The sequence below is a fragment of the Ornithodoros turicata genome, chromosome 5 (genome assembly GCF_037126465.1).
Source record: "Ornithodoros turicata isolate Travis chromosome 5, ASM3712646v1, whole genome shotgun sequence".
Classification (NCBI taxonomy): domain Eukaryota; kingdom Metazoa; phylum Arthropoda; class Arachnida; order Ixodida; family Argasidae; genus Ornithodoros; species Ornithodoros turicata.
This window is the reverse complement of record NC_088205.1, coordinates 27334921-27349146: the sequence shown is the minus strand read 5'-3', so window position 1 is coordinate 27349146 and position 14226 is coordinate 27334921. Positions and strand designations below refer to the sequence as shown.

Here is a 14226-nt window from a genome sequence, read left to right as displayed (position 1 = left end):
TTTACCAAGTTCAGCTAGCTGAAGGTGCGATGAACACACACACACACATATGGGATGATGATGTGGTGGGTCATTCTCCGCCGTTATGGCGGTACACTGCCCATTGCGATGAAGATCCTCATTGAAGTGCGGAAAAAGCATGTTCTCCCATAGCTGAACAGTTGGACAGATGCATCTTATATTGCTTTGCTACAGTACTGTCCGAGAAAGACTTCTTGTAATGTTCCCCGAGATGATCGGCGGTCAGCACTGAACTGGGTTCAGCAATAAAAAGCACTGTCCTACCTTCAGTCTCATGTGCTGGATCGACTCTTCTCGGGGCGATGCGAACTGTCTGTTGACCGGACGTGAAATGTCCGGATGCTTTCCTGTGCTTTGCGCTCTCTCTATGCACCTTCAGGTTTGAGTACTGAGCACACAGCCACAGAATCGGCACTCCACCGTTTCTGTCCAATCTGCCGCCGTTCTGCACCGTAGCCGTGCACTTAGTAAAGAGTCCCGGAGCCATTCCTTGCGAAATTTTTGCTTGTAACTCATTTTCGGCATTTTAGTAGAATAGAAGAGTTCACACTGCAACAGACGCTAGTGAAAGCGAGAAAGGAAGCCATGGACGCAACTCCACCTCCCAATGGGTAGACTTTGTGGGCTACTACAAGAGGGAGCGAGATGTCCTTACGCATTACTTTAATTCGTGTTCTGGTGCAAAATTTCTGGTCATATGTCATCATATCCAATTGTAAACAATGCTGTGCTGGGTGACCGCAGCATGTAAGGCCTTAGTAGCTGGCCCTAATTTCGTGCCCTAAGGACAGAGCAAAGTCCCTTCTTTCCGTATGGCGCGAGATCACGGCCCTAACTACTAAAGTGTCAGGCCTTAAACATTGTTCTCTGACCGGGGCATTAGTGGGGTGTGTTCTCCAAAAAGGTCAAAGAGGTTCTTGCAGAGAAGAGAAGAGAGCGACGAATCGAAAGTGAGCTTCTTGAACGCAAACTGCCGTCAGATAGCAAAATTTCAAGTGACTGGTTTCGGTTCGGTAATTAGCATACTCTAGGGAATCTAGAGATTTTTCGTACTTTTCAGCCAAAATGCGGCGAAAGTCTGAATCCGCTAGAATCCCCTAAATTCAGCCAGGGCCCCGTCAGAAATTCCGCTAGCCGCTAAACAATTTTTTCCCCCGCTAGATGCAAGTCGAATCCGCCAGATCTGGCGGGAAATCCGCTAAATTGGCAACGCTGGGGATGACTATTCTCTAGAGATCTGGCCTAGGATTTTCCCTCTCCCTCGCGCGCCCCGCCCACCTGGAGCGCGCCAATGAGAGAACGCGTGGGCGGAGTCGACTTTCATTGCAATCTGGGGGCAGAGGTTCGAACGTAGACGGAGACGTGCTTTTCGCGATGCTACGTCCACTGGGTCGTTCCATTCACCATGGCCCTGAGTTGGCCCGTGTTCCAGAGATGGCGCTGCTCGATCTGTGAACCTAGGGACGCGCGTTCCTTGGGACCACGAAAATGGTCGGCGATAAGTACTGTGTCTGAGCGATGATCGCGTTTGTTTGTTTGTTTGTTTTTGCTTTTAATGAACGTTTTATGATGGCTTGTTTTTGCTTTTAATAAACGCTTCATGATCGGCGTCTCTGAGCGATGCCTGCCTTTGTTTGTTTGTTTTTGCTTTTAATGAACGTTTTATGATGGCTTGTTTTTGCTTTTAATAAACGCTTCATGATCGGCGTCTCTGAGCGATGCCTGCGTTTGTTTGTTTGTTTTTGCTTTTAATGAACGTTTTATGATGGCTTGTTTTTGCTTTTAATAAACGCTTCATGATCGGGGTCTCTGAGCGATGCCCGCGTTTGCTTGCTTGTTTTTGCTTTTAATGAACGTTTTATGATGGCTTGTTTTTGTTTTTAATAAACTACTATCAACCAAACACGGGCGCAACGATTCCGCGGACGTCTTATCAAGATCATTCTAACAACGCGTGTTCCATATGTTTAATAAAGCAAACAAACGCGGGCATCGCCCAAGGACGCCGATCATGAAGCGTTTATTAAAAGCAAAAACAAGCCATCATAAAACGTTCATTAAAAGCAAAAACAAACAAACAAACGCGGGCATCGCCCAAGGACGCCGATCATGAAGCGTTTATTAAAAGCAAAAACAAGCCATCATAAAACGTTCATTAAAAGCAAAAACAAAGAAACAAACGCGGGCATCGTTCTGAGACGCCGATCATGAAGCGTTTATTAAAAGCAAAAACAAACAAACAAACGCGGGCATCGCCCAAGGACGCCGATCATGAAGTGTTTATTAAAAGCAAAAACAAGCCATCATAAAACGTTCATTAAAAGCAAAACAAACAAACAAACGCGGGCATCGTTCTGAGACGCCGATCATGAAGCGTTTATTAAAAGCAAAAACAAACAAACAAACGCGGGCATCGCTCAGAGACGCCGATCATGAAGCGTTTATTAAAAGCAAAAACAAGCCATCATAAAACGTTCATTAAAAGCAAAAACAAAGAAACAAAGCAGGCATCGCTCTGAGACGCCGATCATGAAGCGTTTATTAAAAGCAAAAACAAACAAACAAACGCGGGCATCGCTCAGAGACGCCGATCATGAAGCGTTTATTAAAAGCAAAAACAAGCCATCATAAAACGTTCATTAAAAGCAAAAACAAACAAACAAACAGACAAACGCGATCATCGCTCAGACACAGTGCTTATCGCCGACCATTTTCGTGGTCCCAAGGAACGCGCGTCCCTAGGTTCACAGATCGAGCAGCGCCGTCTCTGGAACACGGGCCAACTCAGGGCCATGGTGAATGGAACGACCCAGTGGACGTAGCATCGCGAAAACCACGTCTCCGTCTACGTTCGAACCTCTGCCCCCAGAATCCCAGTCTTGGTGCCTTTTCTTCAGCTGCCATAATTCTACTGTTAAGTATACTTCCAAATTTACAGCAGCAACTATTACTATAAAATGTGTAAAGCACTATTGAAGATTACTGTGCAAGTCTTTGTCATCATTCACTGCAGTTTTTCTCTTCTTGGCTATTATAATGTCACGAAGCGAAATGGGTCGGCGAGTCGCCGAATAAACAGCGAACAGTTTATTAGACTACTTGGTAGCAAAACACAAGAGTAATAGCTGTCTGAACACAACTGAGTCCAAAGAATGAATGCTCCAGCTTGTAGCGCACAAGCATTTAAGCGTCGCGCCGAAAAGTCTAGAAACAGCACGTGCGTTTGCCAGAGAGCAGGCGATATGTGTCTGGAAGCTTCTTGCTTCTTCTTCAGCATGCGCCGGGATGAGATGTACCGTTTCGTGCCTGCCCTGGAAGTTTCGCGATGATGATTCGTGGCATTGCCCCCTCCGTAGACGGGGCATCGTCTCGATGCCGTTTCTTCTCCTTCTTTTTTTTTTTTTTTTTGTGTTGTTTCCTTTCAGCCAGTCTTCAGCGCTACCTGCTGTAGTACGGCTTGAGTCGAACGACGTGAACTATTTCAGTCCTCGGGGGTCGTCGAGAGGGAACGCTGCCCTCAGGTACGTAATCCAAGTCTCCAATGCGTCGAAGTACTTTGTAGGGACCGAAGTACCGCTTCCGTAGCTTCTCGCTCAGGCCTCGTGTTCCGTGGTGACCGCGATGCGAGCAGTGTCCATCAGGCAAACATCCGTGGTGGAGTATTGGTCTACGATGACGGCTATCTTCGTGCCGTTCGCCAGGTGTTGTGGCTCCGGGCGAAAATTTGTGACCAGGAGTTCGAATATTCCGTTTCTTACGGACACAATTCCTCTTGCTATCCCAATTCCTCGTTCAAGGAGAAGTTGCGTGTTGCCTTCAGCCAACAAACAGCCAGTCGGTGCTCTCTCGCACGTAGCGGTCACAAGGACTGACGACAAGGGAGGCAGGTTGACGTGCTGAGTCGTCACGGCGGTTACGTCCGTGTTTGCGCGTTTCTCCGGGGTTATTCGTGCCCACCACTTGTCTTCTGCTGTTTCCGGCGTTTTCAAAGAGATAGCTCCATTTGTGAAGTCGATGATTGCTTCGTTTTCGACTAGAAAGTCCATTCCGAGTATTACATCCCGTGGGCAGTTCGGCAAGACGGCAAAGCTCACGACGTACTGGATGTCCCGCACTTGTATGACTACCCGCCTGCATCTCCCCAGAAATGTCACGAAGCGAAATGGGTCGGCGAGTCGTCGAATAAACAGCGAACGGTTTATTAGACTACTTGGTAGCAAAACACAAGAGTGATAGCTCTCTGAACACAACTGAGTCCAAAGAATGAATGCTCCACCTTGTAGCGCACAAGCATTTAAGCGTCGCGCCGAAAAGTCTAGAAACAGCACGTGCGTTTGCCAGAGAGCAGGCGATGTGTCTGGAAGCTTCTTAATTGCTTCTTCTTCAGCATGCGCCGGGATGAGATGTACCGTTTCGTGCCTGCCCTGGAAGTTTCGCGGTGATGATTCGTGGCAATAATATTGGATCTCGTCAATCTCCAGCAGTAGTCTGCAAGCATTGACGGGTGCCATTTACTGTGGTACCTTTTCTTCTATAGTCCCAATAGCGTGGTGAAATTGTTCCCCATGCTAATCGCTCGCTGCTTTGGCGTAAAAGGATGCTAGAAACGTTAGACTGTTTCGGCTTCGCTTTTAACGTTTCCTCGTGTGGTTTATGAAGCCAATTTTGTGTGAATGAGGCACAGTGGAGATATTTTTAGGACATCTGCGTCACGTTCCTGCGACACATTTCAGGAAGAAAATATTTGCGCCTCTGTGTCCTGAAAGTTAGAGTCAATTAGCAATCCTGAATCAATTTGGCTGGACCTCTGTAATCAGCTGGTAGCATCCCTGACCGGGAATCGGAGGGTGTTGGTTCCACCCCCTCCCTGCTGGCTGCCCCCCCCCCCAATCAATTGACCGTTGCTCATGTATGGATTTGTGTAGGATTTTCACCTTCTGGGTGTGTCAAAATTCCAGAGGACGGGGGTGAATACACTTTGTCATCTAGCAACTGCCATGAAGAAACTACAGGAAATTTGACGAGATGGGGTGGGGAAGGAGCTTGGAAAATCTCTGTGCATATATGAACAAACCAAAATGATTAAAAATTGAAACTGCTAAATGTGCAGAGTATCCTGCGTCCATATTTTGGCCATAAAAAGTAGTGACGCGTGGTACCTTTCGTGAAGTGAATGGGGGGGGGGGGGGGGGAGTGATGTACTTCAAGAAAAGGAGGTGAGGTCTGCATACTCAGGAAAAGTGAATGGTACGTATGTCTATGTATCAAGTTGATTTCGCAGCGTAGTGGCCGAGCGTATAGGAGCAAGTGCAGTGCAGTCCAGCAGGCTGACCTTGCTCTTCCCCAAACTAGAGCTATACCCCATCTCCTCGTTTGCTTGCACTCATGAGCACAGTTTTTTTCCCCTTAGAGTTTGTATTTTTCTTTTTTTGCTTCGATTTTATCTCTCTTCATTTTTTAAAAATATCTTCCTCGAATTTCCGTTTCTATAAACAAGGTTTGTTTTGTGCCCAGTGCTCATATCCCATACGGCCCATACGTGCTTGTATTGCTCATTCGCATGCAATGCCGAGTTGCTTTATGGTGCGTGTGCATAAAAATTAAGTCGTATGCAAAATTTGTTTCGTTGGTTTTTAGCTAAAGTCGCACAAATAACCTCTGCTGAACCACAGGCTGCAACTTGTTCGTTGAAAAAAAGAAAAAAATTGACTGCATTGAGCTGAATTTATACCCATCCGCCAAGTTCTACGCGGCTGAGTGCTGTGTACTGCACACACTTCGTTCGTGCACACTCGGTCGTTCACTTTCTAATCTGTTTTTTTCTTTTTCCCCTCTCTCTCTCTCTTTGCGATATTTGCTTTTTTCTTTTCTTTTCTTTTTGCTTTTTTTCCCACAATATAGCAACATCCCATATTTCTGTCGGCTTCAATATGCTTTTTTCAGCTGGCAAATTCGATTCGTTGCTAGCGCCAATTTTGCATAACTGAATCCGGTTCTCGTTTCGTTTCTGAGTTGGCCTGCTTTGCCTAGGGCAACCAGGGGATAGCCAGAAACGATGGCGACCTTCTGTAGGGCATATCAATGGCTAAAGAAGCCGGTATTTCAAAGCACACATGTAAGCAAATTTTTGCTTCGCATGTTTATTTTCACTTGTCTTTTCGTGGCCTTTACCCGAAGTGCTTTGAGCGCGCTGTGGAAATGAGATGTAGGATCTATAGAGGCACACTCGCAGAGAGTTCATTCTAACAGTTCTGTAGTTTTGATTCCAAGATTTTGCGAACTGTGCAAAGTGAATGAAGGTCACGCTGTTTTTTTATTCAACAATTACTTTAACCTGTAACTGCGCTTTCAAATAGATCGCGAAAGAGGGATCCACATGACGCAGTTCCGTGCTGTTTGTTGACGATGCAGTGTGACCAAGTGTGACCCTTTATTCCGTCAAGGTGCGGCTATAACACACCTACTTTTCAGTAAAATTCCGTGGCACATGAACACACAAACAAGTACTCTCTTAGTAAGCCAGAATCTGTTCCGTTCAACAAATGAAATATCAAAGACTGAAACGCATCTCTTCTCAATGTGCTTCGCCAGGTGTGTCGCATAGGGACGTATGCTAATATATCGAGTCAAATACGTCGCCGCTTTTTGTAGAGATCCAATGGCATTTTGATTTCTTTAAAGATTTTGTCGTACCCTGTGCTCTAAACTTGAACAGTTTTTATGTTCACGTCAATTATAGGTTTTTATCATGTGTCCGAAGTTTAGCTTGAACAAGCACAAACATGAAACATATTGCTAGTGTATACAGGGTGATTATGTAATTATGGTTAATTTTGCACACGACAAAAACTGTCCACAAGTCAATACTCTCAAGTATTAGAGGAAAACAAAAGAAATTTATTGAGGAAGGGAAGCAGTTCACATGCTTAACTCAAAGTAGACAAAATCTCACCATTGTTTTTAAAAAATGCCGTCTGATTAATCTGATTGCCGCCCTTAATAACGAGACAGAAATACAGGGCTCCATGGGTTTCTATTAAAAGCGATAAAAGCACACACAAAATAACATGGATGACACAAGCACCACAGTACTGTCCATTGTCCGAAAAGTGAGTTTCCATATTAACGAGACATAAATGCGCTGAAATAGATTGTCCATAAAAATCGTCTACATTTTGAGTTGTCCATATTAACGAGGCTATCAATGACTATCAAGTTTAGAATTACCAGATTTAGACAAATTGGGGGTGGGGGGGGGGTATGTTAGACAAATTGGAACATTCTGTAGTGCTGTAAGTAAGGCCTTTCGAAAGATCTGAAGCCAATTCAAAAGTATCCACACATGAGTGTTTATTCATCCACTATTTATTTCGATTATGTACTGCTGGAGAAACAGGAATATTTAATATACTGTACTTAATAACCTTAGGTATGAAAGAAAGAAAAAACATGATGTTCAGTACAGCACAGCTGGATGCATGACACAAGAAAATAGACCAGTTAAAAATGTGTCATGGTATGCAGCGTTCAATGCGAGGTTAGCTTCTCTGTTCACCACTAGAGTTCACATGAACTGGGGTTGCATATTTCATAGGGTAAGATATTGCAATTTGAGATTGTCCTTGTTATGAAAGGCCCACAAATTACTTGCTTTAAGGGTAACGTTTGGTGATTGCAAAGTGCTCTCTGTTGCCTCGGTTGAGTGCAAGGTTTTGAGTACCCAGAAAAAAGGAGTTCTCTTAGTTTCATTCAAAATATGATGGCAGTGCTGAAAAGTCTCTGCGTGTTATTAGTCGTTCCACTTCTGCTTATGTCCATTGTTAGTGAGAAGTTTTGTACTTTTTCGTCTCTCCCGGAGGAATTGATCTGCTTGTATTGTTACTTGCATGCTGCGAAATTGCAAAATGAACTAAATAACTATTGAATGTGGGAAATAGTGTTTCTAGTGGCTGTGCCATGGGTATATCGCCAAGCTTTGGTGTTCCTCAAATTATTCTCGAATGATGTGAGCAACGGCAATTTTTTTTATGTATGCGCAGGTCCGCAGGGCAGTTATAGGAAACAGAAAATTCCATACATCACATCTCAAGGATCAGAAGGTAACTTCTTTTCTGTCTTGCAAGGAGGCATATGAACATCATTCGAAGGATTTAAAGAACTTCACTTTATTGTTGTCCGATTTTTTTTCTAGCTAGCAGGATCTTACGAGGTTGTTGACCACACATTCGATGCAGTTGTCGTTGGAGCTGGTGGAGCAGGCCTGAGGGCTGCCTCTGGTTTGGTTGAGGCTGGCTTCAAAACAGCATGTATAACAAAGTTGTTTCCTACACGGTCGCACACTGTTGCTGCACAGGTAATTACGTGTAGCTTCTGTCATTGTTTCACAAAATACTTTCGCTTCATTCTCTCAAGTCTCTATGTATGTTAAAAACTCGATGCTGTCTTTTCTTTATCTATCTATTTAGGGGGGCATCAATGCAGCACTTGGCAACATCGAAGCGGATGATTGGAGGTGGCACATGTAGGTACTTCCTTGCTTTCATGCTAATTGCAGGAGGAGGGTGGTGGGGGTGAGGGCTGTTGTCATGGCAATGTTACATCATATACATCACAAGCAGGAAAACAAAGCATGTAATCTGAATATTATAGCAGAGCACAAAAGTTAGAAGAGTACCCATGCTGAAGTAATTATTTGCTGCTTGGTTGGGGCTGGCCTGGGACTCTTTGTGGTTGTGACCACAGGTGGTATAGCAGAAAAGCCTCTTAGAGAAACAGGTTGCAATGTATATTGACAGAATGTCCCAGAAGTTGTGCCTGCAATGAAAAGTGACAGGAGAATGTCGCATCATTTTCTTTTGTGTGTCGTTTGCTATTTGTGGTAGGCAGCATCACCCCAATGCATTGGACACCCATGTCCATGAAGTGAATATTAACCACAGGAAATGGCAATACATGGCCTAAAAGGGTTACGACATCTCATCCCAAGTTACATTTTGTTTTCAAACTTCTTGCATGGCACTAAATTGAGAACTAGTGCCTTCGAGTACATAGTATCTAAATAAATAAAACAGCTAGGGAAGTGTTCAAGCATTTCCGAGAGTAGTGTTAACTGCATTATTGTTCCATTTCTTATTGCTCAGGTATGACACAGTGAAGGGCTCTGACTGGCTAGGAGACCAAGATGCTATCCACTACATGACAAAGGAGGCTCCCTATGCTGTTCGGGAGGTATTGCAGTTCCCTTTATTTGCATCGAGCTGTAAACTCGCAGAGAGAATGGAAGCCTGCCGTATTATAATGCAAAGGATGCAGATTTATTTATTGGTATTTGGTACCAGTTGGAAAACTATGGGATGCCATTCAGCCGAACGCAAGATGGGAAGATTTACCAGAGAGCGTTTGGTGGACAATCTTATAATTTTGGCAAAGGCGGCATCGCTCACCGCTGCTGTGCCGTAGCGGACCGTACGGGCCACTCACTGCTGCACACACTTTATGGACAGGTGAGTATCAGCATCATCATATGGAAGGGACAATAACTGGGCTTCTTAGTTGAAAGTGTGATGATGTTAGCACCACATAACAGCACTTTGAACACTCACTGTGAACGTGGGCGTGCATTATGCCTAGGTTGTGAAAGTTAGGGCTGTCCACATACTCAAGTGTCATACTTCCTGCACACTTCTGCAGTCATAGTGAATAACAGTCGGCACTTCCTTGTGCACAGGCTGTAAAAAGGTACACTTATGCAAGCAGAACCCTCTTAAAACAGTAGTTTTCGATCAGTGCTATAAATGGTATAGTTGAGACAGAGGCAGTTAGGTTTCAACACACTTTGGCATCTTGGCATCAGTGTGTGAAAACTTTTCTCATGCATGTACTGACAAAACTGTTGTTCTGATATATATGTCTCAGCTCCTCCAAACAGCATTTCCAGAGTGAGTAAAATGACACCTGAAGTTTGTAATATAAAATTTTGCAGCTTATGCTGCCTTACTTTTGTTGAAATATCTCATTTATGTATTATCGCATATTTAGTGTAGCCTCAGTCCCCTCTAACAAGAATTTGTATTTCCTTCTTGCCACTTTCTTTGTTTCCTTTCTCTTATGCACATTAGTATAAATATCTCTACCAAGTGTTCAATGTATTGCACCTGTGGGAGGAAGGACTCTGTCCGAAAGCTTGTTCTTTAGTAAAATAGATTATTTAAATGTTTCCATCTCTAAATACTTACCTTAAATACTTGTATTATCCTGACATTTGCTTCTTTTCTTCTTCTTCTTGTTGCAGTCACTGAGTTTCGATTGCAACTTTTTTGTGGAATTCTTCGCAATGGACTTGATAATGGAGAATAATGAGTGCCGTGGCGTGGTGGCCTTGAACATGGAGGATGGAACGATACACCGCTTCCGAGCCAAGAACACGGTTCTTGCAACTGGGTGCGCTGTTATTAGACGACAACATTATGTTGTATTTCAATGACTTGCATGTTTATGACTTTCTTCGCTGCAATGAGTTGTGAATTGCTTCATCTTACAGTGGCTATGGACGATCCTTTTTCTCCTGCACCTCTGCACACACGTGCACAGGTGATGGAAACGCCATGGTGACGCGAGCGGGGCTTCCCCTGCAGGACATGGAATTTATCCAGTTCCATCCAACTGGCATCTATGGAGCTGGTTGCCTCATCACAGAAGGTACTTGCCAAACCGAAAAAAAAAGAAATGCTTTCACAGAACATTAAAACAATTTCAGTACAAGTTTAATAGCATTTCAAAAAGAGTTTCACTGAAAATTTACTGCTGGCGATGGCCCTATAAAGCTGGCACAGTTAAAAGGGTTTGGCACAATGCCCAATGATGTAGCCAATTTTATTTTATTGATTCATTTATCTAGAACAGTGGTGTAATACATGTGCATCACTGATAACTGCCAAAGGGCCACAGTTTCATGTTATGGTCGTTTGGAACTTTGCAAGTGTGCAAGATGCATACATAACTGCAATACTGAAATAGAAAACTTTGGAAGCTCTGTTTTGTATACTCCGCTGCATAGGTGATGATCTTCTAAGAACAAATTTTTGCATCTGTAGGTTGCCGAGGCGAAGGTGGTTTCCTCATTAATAGTGAGGGTGAGCGATTTATGGAGCGATACGCTCCCGTAGCGAAAGATCTGGCCTCTCGAGATGTCGTTTCTCGTGCCATGACTATTGAGATGCGTGAAGGACGGTGAGTTCTTCTACATGGTGGAAGCGCATGACTCAGGCCCCTGGTTTTCCGCTGCGGCAAATTCAAAATTCTGCGGCATCGACTTGTAAATTCCGCGATTTTACGTGGCAAGCAGTCAACGGCTGCTTGAAATGGGAAACACTTTATTTTCATGGATAATGTGGGACCAAAAAATATTTAATAAAATTAAAGATGGAAAGCACTGTTGTGGCTCAGCGTTACATACATGATATCTTGCATTCTGCTCTGACAAAGACAAAGATCTGTCACCTGCAGTCATTGTACATATAACTGCTGACTGATCTTTCAGCATCTACACAGCTTTAGGGAACTTTAAGGAAGATTATATAAAGGAGCTTATAATACATGACCCTTGAAGTTACAGGACACCCTTTTTGTTTCTTGGCTATAGGCATTATTTAACAGTCTTTAAAGGCAAACTCTCAGACATCAAATCAAAGTCCCTTACAACCACCGCTAAACCGCACACGGGTGGGACGCCGCCCCTTCCTCAGGCGAAGTACGCACAATAAACTTGGGCTAAAGTTATCTTAGGCTAAACTACAATCTGTCTGTGCTGATCCTGAAGCATGGGCAGTTTCGTAAAGCAGGCTTCACATCATGCAGGGAAGCTTCAGGTGAAGCCCACTTTCGGGAGGTGTCGCTCGTATTCGGTGAATAGTCGGATACTCGGAAATCCGAATATTGGGTATTCGACTGGCGAATTAAACACTTCGAGTGACTGATATTTGATTGGAATTCGAGAACTCTAATGTCCGCACACCCCTAAAAATAAGGGATTCCTTGAAGTTCTGTTCCAAACGAACGATTCCGCATTGAATTCCAGATTCCGCGATATGTCGCGGAATCGCGGAAAGCCGGGGCCTTACGCATGACGTTGTCAACGTGAAACAGCAGTGAATAACACTTTTTTCCTTTTCTCTTTCCGTTTTGCACTAGGGGATGTGGTCCTGAGAAGGACTACGTGCACCTGCAGCTGCATCACCTTCCTCCTGAGCAACTGGCAACCCGTCTACCCGGTATTTCTGAAACCGCCATGATCTTTGCTGGAGTAGATGTTACTCGTGAGCCTATTCCTGTATTGCCAACTGTTCACTACAATATGGGCGGCATTCCCACCAACTACAGGGGCCAGGTATATCAGAAGGCCTTCTGCACATCTCTCTTAAATAGCCACTGTTTGACTTGCTTTGGAAAGCCATTTTCTGAGTACAGTCAAACCTCTTTACAGCAAACTTGCTTACTACAAATTATCGGTTATTCGCGAAGTTCTGTTTCAGTTTGGATCGTCGCGCTTTATTCCTATGGCAATTTTATTCTTATTGTGAACTAAGTTTCCTCTCCGTCGGTGGAATTACCGGTTAATACAAAGTGTCTCAGCTTGACATCCAAATTCCGCTGCCCTTCCGATGTTAGTGACAAGCGACAGACAATCCCCTCCCCTCAAGCTGTTGAGGGGATTAGCGAGAAGGCGGTGAGGGTGACGGCAATAAATTGGGGAAGTCTCAATTGGCTGCGCATTGCCACTCCCTCGCTTGCATTGGGGCCCTTCACTTTGCTTTTGTGTGTTTCCCGTAATGTCCTTTCTGCGTGTCCACCGGAAGTCCACCTGCGTGCACTTCGTGTGGTTTATCGTCGGATCTACGCAGCAACGTCTCGAAAATAGAAGGCTTTTATGCTTGGACACGAAAATGGATATTCTACGGAACGTTGACAGCGGCATGACAGAAAAGAACATCGCAGAGAAGTATGGAATTGGATGTCCAACGGGAGCAACTCCAACTAAACGTTTGGATATACACTTGAACGTGAAGGACATTATGTTCAATGATTTTGTATCGGCCGACGATGCCGTTGTTGTGGCACCGGAACTGATGGGTGTGGAAATCATAGCCGGGTTAGACAAGCTGAACATCATCGGCGAAGGATTATGATGTCGCCGAGGAAGATGGAAAAGATGAGAAGCCTGTTGCAACAAAACTCGGAAATGCTTAACATGGTTCACGCGCTTAAAGGAGCAGTCTAGAGGTCCACAACTTTTTTGCTGTTTTTGGTCAGTATGGAATGTTACGCGGCCGAAAACAGTTTTCCCACAACTAGTGCAACCGTAGCTAAATTGGGACACCTGCAATAGCTCCCCGAACCTCCCGCGCGCGAAAAACCCTCCTTCGCCTTCACGATAGGCACGTGATGAGCGCCACCACACACGTCACTATATGACGCAAGTGGTGAGAACGCTCCTCATTGGACTTGGGATCACATGATCGAGGTGAGCAACATCGCCCAGGCCGGAGCGTCTGCTACCGCTTGGGAGACGCCATGCGTTCTCTGGCTTCGTGATGTCCGAAACGGAGGGTTTGAAGGCTGTCAACGACACAACCACGATTTTTTGGGACCGCAGGCACCACGGGAAGAACGAGTGGTGCAGCCCGAAATTAACTGCGTGTGTACAGCAAAAACCCCGTGCTTCTCGACAGTGTGCAGCCTGTCCGACAGTTTCCACCGCGCAGTTGGTTCAGTGGCTAACAGGTGGTGCCACAATACCGCTTCCACAATACCGCTTCGCAATAGCTTTCTCCTGCTGTGAAATCTGAGATTGCACAGAAGCCACGGATATATTACTCTTGTGATCGTAATCTTATTTTCTCAGGCTGCGTATATGCTTCTTCTTTTAAAGAAAACATGATATAAATCATATAAATAATAGAAGTCAACAAGAAGCAGCTAGCAATGTTCGTAGCAGACGGTTTTTCCTACGAACGAATGAGGGGCTCTGTACCACGAACGTCACACTAGAGTGGGTGTGGTCTGCAGTTGGAGCGCTCCGGCCTGTCACCGCGGCAGCAATTTTCCAAATTAATTGCACCGTGGTGATACAACTTTGGACAGAAATATTTTGTGGGAATGCTTTTCACATACTGCTTTACAAGATGACAGCAGTTTTGGGCCATGTTA

The 14226-nt window shown here is 44.7% G+C and overlaps 1 protein-coding gene across 1 annotated transcript in view; it reads left to right on the top strand.

Annotated features, from left to right (window-relative positions):
* Positions 1–6033: 6033 nt before the first annotated feature.
* Positions 6034–14226, top strand: part of LOC135394257 (succinate dehydrogenase [ubiquinone] flavoprotein subunit, mitochondrial-like) — a 21439-nt gene continuing 13246 nt past the window's right edge. The window contains exons 1-10 of the mRNA XM_064624923.1: positions 6034–6136; positions 8061–8120; positions 8213–8374; positions 8487–8542; positions 9162–9249; positions 9360–9524; positions 10313–10461; positions 10562–10719; positions 11115–11250; positions 12211–12406. Coding sequence (XP_064480993.1) covers positions 6077–6136; positions 8061–8120; positions 8213–8374; positions 8487–8542; positions 9162–9249; positions 9360–9524; positions 10313–10461; positions 10562–10719; positions 11115–11250; positions 12211–12406 — 1230 coding nt within the window. The 5' untranslated portion in view covers positions 6034–6076. The remainder of the gene's footprint in view (positions 6137–8060; positions 8121–8212; positions 8375–8486; positions 8543–9161; positions 9250–9359; positions 9525–10312; positions 10462–10561; positions 10720–11114; positions 11251–12210; positions 12407–14226) is intronic.